We start from the raw sequence: 9,671 nt of genomic DNA, 5'->3' as shown, positions 1-9,671 counted from the left end.
GGAAAGCTACCTCTAACTTAAACCAAAATTATAAATGATACATTAAGATTAAATTTTTTTATTTATTTATTTATTTATTGACACACTAGTAATAAGAGAGGAAAAGATAGGAAAAGGCAAAGGTGGAAGATTATAGGTTGTTGGTTCTTAGGTCTGGGAACACTAAGTGTCATATTTCAAATCTTTCTTATGCTAAAGGAGTCAGAGCACTTACACTTGGATTTCTCACCAAATAATTGCTTTAATCTCCACTACTACAATGTTCATAATTGAATTTATGCTGTGGAAATTCCCTCCAATATTATCCATATTGGCATAAACAAATCCATCCATTAAACAAGGTAGATGCTTCATAAGTTGACAAGTTTGAGCACTAGCTTACGTAGTTACGTGGGGCGGTATACTGGGGAAAAAAATCAAAAAGAAAAAGCTCATTCCGGAGGCAAGGTAGAAACTTAACACAATCCTCCATTTAGGAAGAAACCATGGACAGAGAAGCAACTTGTCCAGCCTCAAACTTGTTCCTCATTTGAAACTCTGGCTAATGACTTGTCGAGAATTGTGTTTCTGTTAAACCACATCAGTAACCATGCCATTATTTTCTTTCCATTAATAAACAAAATTACTTCATTTCTGGAGTCCGACACAAAGGAAAAATCAAGAAAATCAAGAGAATCTAAACATTGCTCAATTCAAAGTCGTGTATCCTTCTGTAATTCGTGTGCATTTCTTCAGCATTTCATCATTGCGATTTGAATTACAAACTGTAAATAAATAAATATTCTGGTTATTTAATTTGCTTGTAAGTGATGTAAATAAATAAGCATTTATATCATTGTAATATGAAGTAAGAGATTTATTGAAGTAAGAGATTTAATAAATATATAGGATGATATGCATACTCCCGTAACTACATTCTTGTGTATAAAGTTGAGATATTTATGGATTGGTGCATGCAAGCACTTGTTTTTATATTCATATTTTATGATTCTTCTTAGCACTATGCCCCATGTGTAATAACATACTTAATTACTAGAAAATCTAGTGTATAACTGACAAAGTGACATTGATGAGAGTGATATTTGTATTTGGAATTAAAAAATTTCATTTCCATAGAAAGCTCCTCCTATCTTAAACAAGAATTATAGATGATATACTAAGATTAAGATGGGGAAAAGCAAAGGTGGAAGATTATTGGCCGTTAGTTCTCAAGTTTGGGAACAATGAGTGTCATTTTTCAAATTCTTCATATACGAAAGGAGTCATCTGAACACTTGTGTTCTCAATAAGTATTGCATTAATCTCAACTAATATCATGTTCATTAATGAATTTTATGTCATAATTCTCTCAGATGTTGTCCACATGAAATTGAAGAACAGAATTCCAAACCCACTAAAAATTTTGAAAACAAGTTTGACGGTAATATGCTATGACCAATTATATTAATGAAATTGTCTATGAAATCACATTAAAATTTGGGATCTACCTACTAAGAACTAGAATTCCACTTCCCAAGTGCCCGGTCAAAAAATGATAACTATACTAGCATTAAATAATAGGGTATTTTAATATTGAAAGATTTTAACTTGAACCGTAACCCTTTTTAATTAGATATATGAAAGCGAGTATTTCCAAAAAGGAAAATGGGCGTAGTTCAAAATTCAAAAGCCACAAAACTTGAACAAGAGCAAGAATTACTTTTCTTGAAAGTTTCTTTATGCTTCAAATTTGAGGACACCATGATCAAAACGATCATTGCATTTGTTAAAAGCTAGTTTGTGCTTAAAATTTTAGGATAATAGCACCTTAATACAAATGGTTACAACAACTATTTCCGAATAGTCTTGTTGAATAATGGCTTCAATCAAGGTTGTCAAAATTGGGATCCTATGTAGGGTCGTGGGAGGTAGATGGAATCATGGATTGTAAGATCTTACATTATTTGAGAAAAAAAAATACACATTGGTATGTTAAATAATCACATAAATTATACATTCATTGATATAATTATCATACATTACTACGTCTATTTGTAAGCATCATTTAAAGTGGCTAAAAATCTCAAAACGTGACTCTATTGGGATGTTTTTTATTTGAGTCCAATTGACACACTTTCTACATTAGAGTAGTAAAACTTAGTTTATTGGGATTTTATTTTTCATTTGGGTCTAACTGAGTCTTTCATCAAGTTAAAGAAGATTATAAGAAACTAAGGTCGTTTGAGATTGTTAGAATTGTACAATCCTACCAATCCTGAACAATTGCTAAGATCCTTGAAAGATCCGAATCGTTTTGGGCAAGTGGGAATGTAAAATTGTAGGACCGTAGAATTTAGATCAGGATTTTAACAACCATAGCTTTAATTGTTTTCAATGATATCTCATATTGATCAACTAAACTCTTCATTATATAAGCACCAATGCATTGATCACGGGTTTTGATCTCTCTTGAAATTTAATTTCGTAAATTGGATTCAAATTTGAATTTTTGTTGTTTATTAGAAAAAAAAAAAATTCATATCAACACACTTGCTACTCACTAGAATAATTTGTGACCATGGGAAATCAAAACCCTACAGTTATATCCTTATTTTTGTGACCATGGGAAATCAAAACCCTATTGTTATATTCTTATTATATCAAGAGATGATAGAAAAGATTGCAATTAAAAATAGAAAAAATAGTAAATTTAATGAATTAAACATTTTTTTCCCTACTTTTCCTCCTAATGTTTTTGGAGGATGGTTTTTAGTCCCCGAGTGAAAAACTTCACTACTCCCCTTTTCCATCATCCCCTCTTTCCCACCACATCAAACAAGGGAAAATTTTCATTTTCCATCCTCCCCTTTTTACACCCAACCAAATAGACCATGCAATGAATTTTTCAGAGCTCATTTTGTTTTTTTTTTTTAATGATTGCTATCACGTAGTGTGTCCAAAATGGAGCATCATTAGCACTGCTTTGCAGATTTTCCATTAAGAATGTGACAAAAACTGACCAACTCAAAGCATCTTTTAGCTCTATAATACAATTATAGTAAGTTCAAAACACCAAGACAATACAAAAGAGGAGAAAGGGAAGAGGAAGAAAAGACCAGCATATACAGTTCTTAATGTTACACACTAAAAAGAAAAGGAAAAAAAAAAGTGACTTAAAACTCAAGACACAACATTTGCATCAGGCGCTTCATCAAGGATAAATGGACCAAGTTTATCGTCAAATGAGCTTCCAAGGCCTTGTGGTACCTTAAATGCCTTACGTATACTACAAACTGCTGCTCTATCAGCCACTACAAGTCACTCTCATCTCTTTATATTACCAGTGAATCCTGTCAGAGTTAAATACAATGCACATTGGAGAAAAGATCCTGAGAGGGAAAAAAATTAAAGAACTAGAAATTATGAAATGAAATCAAATAAAACAAGATATTCAACGGTCACATTGGGACCCTTTCGTAGATACAACAATAAGAACTACAAATGACATAAAGTAACCTGCAAAAGAGCTAAAATATATAGAAATGTCTTAACATAAACATTTAGAAGTATTTCAGAAAGCTTTGTGTACAAACATATAATGATCAGCAAAAAAAAAAAATTCTTGTTAAGTATTCTTGAACTGAAAAATAAACCAGATTTTGCACACTTCATATTTCATGCATTGAGTCATCATTGATCAATCCTTGTTCGAAATATTTTTCTCTACCAATCACCATTACAGAAAAAGAGGGAATCTACCTTTTGTAAAAATTATAGAAAGAAATGGTAATTTAGATGGATCCTATGGATACAATATACTCTCATAAGAGCTTACTCACAAATGTTAGTGAGTTCACCTATGTCTTACCACTATTCCCATCTATTCTTTATTTCTTTTTCCAATTATATAATTGAAACCAATATATCCACCTTTAGCAACATATTCTTACTCAATGACACCGCCAAGCATTTCAAAGTATTAAATTAGCATCAGAATATACTCTTCCTCAATATATGTATCATCCATAGGGCTACTAATGAGTTTTCTCTTATTTACCTATAATTCAATCACAAACTTTTCGCTTACCTTGACATCATTTCAACCACTTCTAAAGTGCTTTTCTTGTTTGCTTATTTATTCTACCATAAATTATTTACATTCAGTCTTTATGCAATTATTCATTCTTTTTTTTAAGGATTAACAAAAGAGCATTATTATCACAGAAGTCTCAACAGCAGAGAGGATTTGAAAAGTTCAGATACCGATCATAACGATGGAAGCTCTCTCCACAAGTCTCAACAGCACCATTAACATTCCCCTTCAAATCAAGGGACCAAAGGGCAGTGAGATCCTTCTTTACAACAATATCATCATCCAAGAACAACACTTTGTTGAGCTTTAGGAAGATCTCTAGCAAATAAAATTGAAGATGATTGAGGATAGATAAGTATTTTGGGTTCCGGTACTTCAAATTTGAATCAGAATTGGCTCGATGAGCTCTGAAGTAATAGTCTATCATGGACTGCGAACCCAACTGCTTGAGAACTGGACTATAACTTGCATTTAGCCATGTAAATGCTTCTATGTTCTGAACCTGGATAGAAGCTTTGCCTGGTGGATTTGCCAAAAACCACAGCCTCATTGCTGCATAATTTAGCCTATCAATAACAATGTGGAAAACATGCTTCGAGGGTCCTGCCAGGATTCCAAACAATAAAATTGAGATGTCAAACAAAAAATATCAAACATTGAAATAGCAGATAATTATTATTATTATTATTATTATTATTATTATTATTATTATTATTTTGCAGGCAAGGAAGCTCAACAAAAGAAAGAGGATGTGGGAACAAGAGTCTTAGAATAGCCATTCCAAAATTTCTTTCTTAGCAATTAAAGGAAATAGCAAGTATGGCAAGAGTGAAAATTACCTTAGCATATGTTATAGTTGAGTTTACAACAACTGCTGCTGCTAATATGTTATCAGAGAATAATACATAATGGTACAACTGAGGGCCTTCTAACTTCTCTTGATTTGGAAAGTCATGTTGAGAAGAATTCAAGGTATAATACTCAGTTGTAAGGCACAATGGAAGACAAGGCAGACCTTTAGGAATCATTTTTGCTGTCAATTGAGTCAAGAATATAGTCTGCTTTTTGTGCACTCGGAGCTGCTCTTCGGTTGAGTGGAGCATAGGCCTCAGCTTCTTCACCACAGAAGCACAGTCATCTTGAAGTTGCTTTCCTTTGGCCAATCTTTGCTCCATTGCCTTCAATTTGTCATAGGCACTGCATAAAAATAAATCATACAAACAATTTAAGGCAGAGAAAGATGGGACAATTTCAAAAATAGCAAGCCAAATAGAGAACCTAATAACAGATCGATACTTGAAGGAAAAATTCGATAAAATTTGGTTGTTGGCATATTAATATGTTAAAAGAGAAGACTTACTTCCTTGGCAGTTCAGAATCTTTTCTCACATCTCCAAGTACTCGCTGAACTTCCTTTGTCCGCCCCCAAAGCTCCCTTGTAAAGAGAGGATTGTTTCTTGTGGCCGGGAGGGATAGATAAACCTTTGCCCTGATGATCTGATCTTTGAGTTGCACCCAAGTATCCGGCATAGCTGTTTGGTCATTCTGTATGCTAGAGTCAGATTTTATGCATTCCTTCCTTTTAACCTTACTTGAAGTTTGAGTGGATTGTTGCCCATCCTTTATTTCCTGGAGGAAAAATGGAAATAATTAATAAAAAAAAGAAGATTAAAATGCACAATAAAATTCCAATTTTCCACATGGTAGATAGGGAAAAAAGGGGACAAAAAGGCCCAGAGTTTGGCATGGAGGCGGTTATTCAAGATAATATGCATGAATCAGAAATAAGAAGTTTGCAAAGAAAGCATATTTCATCAAATGATTAGGATAAAATAATTTAATAACAGTAGGCAACAATGATAATGATCAAAATAAATATCAAACGTAATAGTTTAACCCCTATTTCAAGGAGATATGATATAACATGTTAAAAAAAAAATTGAAATACTATGTCATAAACATTCAAGCTAGGGATGAGTAGTACCCAAGCAATACACAAGATAGTCAGAATGACTTCTTTTTTTTTTTTTTTTTGGTTGACTATTAGGACATACTATTTCCAACATCCGAATGACAAGTCCTAAAGTAGATTTTACTTCAACATGTTAGATGATGAAACCCACTAACAAACATCAAGTCAACAAAAGAGCACCCCAATCACGATGAGGAGCATAGAAGTATCACAGCATTTATAATGTATACAATTCTATTTTAACATAAAACAGAGCTATCAAAAGACTTTTACAGATAGGAGCAGCAGCAACCAGTACAAATTAGACAATCAAAAAAAGAAAAGAAAAAAAAGAAGCAAGTTAAAGAGAAAAAAGTAAATATCATATACCATATCTTGGGTATTTTGAGAGGCATTATCTGATGACAGGTCAGCCTGGTCATCTGCATCAATTGTATCTTCCCCAATGTCCTTTTGAGTGGTTGTGTCAGTATCATGCTCATTTGAGTCATTTGCTTCCTCAGGTGAATTTGTGACCTCCCTGATGAGGTTAGTTCTTTGATCTTGTTCTTCCTCATCTGTCGTAGATGATACTCTGGTACACCTTGATTCTACTAAAGGCATATATAAATGATAAAATTACCAAGCAGAAAATTATAAGGATGAGAACAATTATGCAATTGTGCAAATATTGATTTTAGTAATTACAAAACAAAACAAAAATTAGAACCAGAAAAATGACTTTTTAAGGAGTACCTTGACTTGAAACTGCAATGTGGGTGTCCTGTAGGTCTAAATCATCTGAATTTGGAAGAGATTTGGTTGAGGTATCTGAATAAACAATTCTAATCGGTTCTTTAGCGGTAGTTGCTGATTCCTATATAGCAAAAACCAAATAATTTGAAGAGTAAAGATCTGAAATTTACTACTCCAACTTAACTATTATGGATGCATCATCAAAGAGAACCCAACCTGGGGCAGCACATTTAGGCGCTCGTTATGGCCATTCAAAGTCTGTAGTTAAGCAGAGATTTAAATTTGCTTAATGAAAAATCAAAATAAAAAATATACCCAAAAGAGAAAAAGTCCTTGTTTTCAAATAAAAGAAAATTATTTACTACTTACAACAGTCGTAACATCTTCAACAAATTCATCTCTAGCTGCAGAAATTGTAAACCAAAGCAAAGAATGTTCAAATCACCAAAAGTGGAAAAACCCAGAAAGAGAAAACTTGAAACAAATCTATAAACAAAAAACTTACAAGAAGAAGAGGTCTTGGACCCACTTGGTAAAATTGTCTATGATCTAAAATTGTGTACATAGATCATAGACAATCTTGTTCCCTCACGAGTCAACACCTGAAGATCTAACTGTCATGCCGATTGCTTTTGGAATTTAGACTCTGTGCAAAATTTCTGATATAAATTAAATCCGTCTTGCCATTTAGACCATTTATTCTTCAAAACTTCGTATATCTTTAATTAATTTGGCCCAAAGTTCTTGGCAGAAGTATCAAATCTCAAATCAGCGGGGCAGAGATCATCAAACAGTTCTGGTCCAACGGTTTCCACCAAGCCATTAGGAACATGCTTCTTCTTCTCAGGCACTTTAAAAATCAAGTTATCAAATTTCTCATCCTTAAAGACATTGTCCTGTACGTGATCCATGGTAGAGCACTAACATGCAACTGGATGGTATATACAATAAAGTTTTGGTTTTTGAGAACTGCCCCACATATCTTCTCTTTCATCAGCAAGGGAGCCAGCTTGGTCGCCATGAAGCTTACAACTAGAATCTGACAAGGCCATTTCACTGGCCACCTGCTTGATTTCATCACACTGTAGGCTAATTTCCCTCTCTAATGAAAATACACCTGCTTCGTCTTCTGACTCTGAGTGGCCATTAGGAAGTACTGGACCCACTAGAGCATCATCTCGCTGCACCTTGTGTGACCACTTATTGCTATGGCATGAAGGCCTTCTTAGAAAGAAAGGAGGCAATTGAGGTAGGTCAGGGACACCTTAAAATTCCAAAGATACTTTTTTCTGGTCCAAAAGTACGTCAAGGAACTCTGAGTAGTTGGAATAGGCCAGTTGTAAAAGTTCCATTGGCAGGCCTGCCCACAATCTTCTCAAAGCAACCTCATGTATGCTTGCTGGCGAGCTGATGTCATTAAAAACAACAGAAACTGCAGGAAACGATCTCAATCGACCGAACCCACAAGCCTTCAACTTCTCACACAAGATTTCACGAGATTCTGAGCTAAAAGATTCCTTTTCTCAAGGACCCCTGCAAGGCTTTTTCAATTTTGAAACCAGGACTTCAGTTAGACTACCATTCAAATATGCAGAGAGTTCACGTACTTAAATCTTCTAGGAAATTTGTAGTCCTCATCATCCATAGTATACAAGGAATCATCTTAGAATCGAACCGTTCTGTGTGAAGTTCTTTCAACATCCACGAGGCACAATAGCTTTGTGATTCAAGCTTCCCTGATGACATAAGTCTTGTCAATGTAAAACCATCAATTTCATTCGACTCAGAAAGCATTGCCGATAGATCTTTGTTTAAAATGACAAAACCCAAAGCCAATTCTTTCTTATGCCGCCAATCAATCCATTCAAGAAGATCATCCTTCAAAATCTCCTCTCTCACAAGACAACTTCCACATTGACACTCACGACCCAACAATAAGAGATCTGAAGGGAGCTCCCATGCATAATGGGTTTTCAAAACTTCCGAAACTTCAGAAATAATGGATCCTCTCGGGGTTGGTAAAGTAGGTCCATAACAAAATAGATTAAACTCACAATTCCATAAAGATCCCAATATAATACAAAAACCCGATTCAAAAGCCCACCTATATGTATCGTCCCTCGAGTTTGATCCCAATTCCGACAATCTAAATACATTAATATGGCACAGATTATCAAGACCGTGAGCCCATTGCAACAACGGCATCATTGGTTTCCGCACATCACAAAGAACCAACAAACTATCCGAGGCCAATGCAAAACAGAAACCATCAGATCCCCCCGCCATTGAAAACGTAAGGAACCGTTCATTTTGAACCGAAGTATACAGCCTCAACATCTCAACCTTAGCTAAACTACTCACAGCGCACCCATCAAACCTTAAATTGACCAAGAAAACAGCATCAGACCGGGCAACAATCAAAATCCTAGGATGCCAACTGAATTCACAGCTCAACCATTTACAATTCCCTGAAACAGCATCAGCATCCCACGATATAGGCAACTTAGTCCCTCTAAAACGCACATTGGAATTGGAAGTCCTACTTCTTCTAAAACAAGACTCCAAATCAAACAAGAACAAAACACCACTTTCTAACAAAACTACACTCTCCTCGGGTATATGTGGACTCCAACAAGCATAAACAACATAACTCTCCTGAACAACAAACCAATGCATAGAGCACAATGTAGAAGCCAGCAAATACCCAACAACAGTGGAATGATTATGATTATTACCTGGAAAGGGAAAGGGGTTAACCGCAATCCTGAGAATGTCGGTCGGTATTGGGACCGGTGGGGAAGAAGAGAAAGAGGGAGGCAAAGGAAGGAGAGGAGGTTGTGGGTTTGGAGGAAAGGTGGTGGGTTTGGCAGAGATGGAGAAGAGAGGAGAACA

The 9,671-nt window shown here is 34.9% G+C and overlaps 1 protein-coding gene across 1 annotated transcript; it reads right to left on the bottom strand.

Annotated features, from left to right (window-relative positions):
• Positions 1–4,208: 4,208 nt before the first annotated feature.
• LOC142609282 (putative galacturonosyltransferase 4) lies at positions 4,209–4,622 on the bottom strand. The gene has a single exon (XM_075780861.1). The coding sequence runs from the start codon at positions 4,620–4,622 to the stop codon at positions 4,209–4,211; it is 414 nt and encodes a 137-aa protein (XP_075636976.1).
• Between the last annotated feature and the right edge of the window lie 5,049 nt (positions 4,623–9,671).

Source organism: Castanea sativa, chromosome 9 (genome assembly GCF_040712315.1).
Source record: "Castanea sativa cultivar Marrone di Chiusa Pesio chromosome 9, ASM4071231v1".
NCBI classification, from domain to species: domain Eukaryota; kingdom Viridiplantae; phylum Streptophyta; class Magnoliopsida; order Fagales; family Fagaceae; genus Castanea; species Castanea sativa.
Note: the sequence above shows the minus strand (reverse complement) of the source record. Positions and strands in the feature narration are given on the sequence as shown.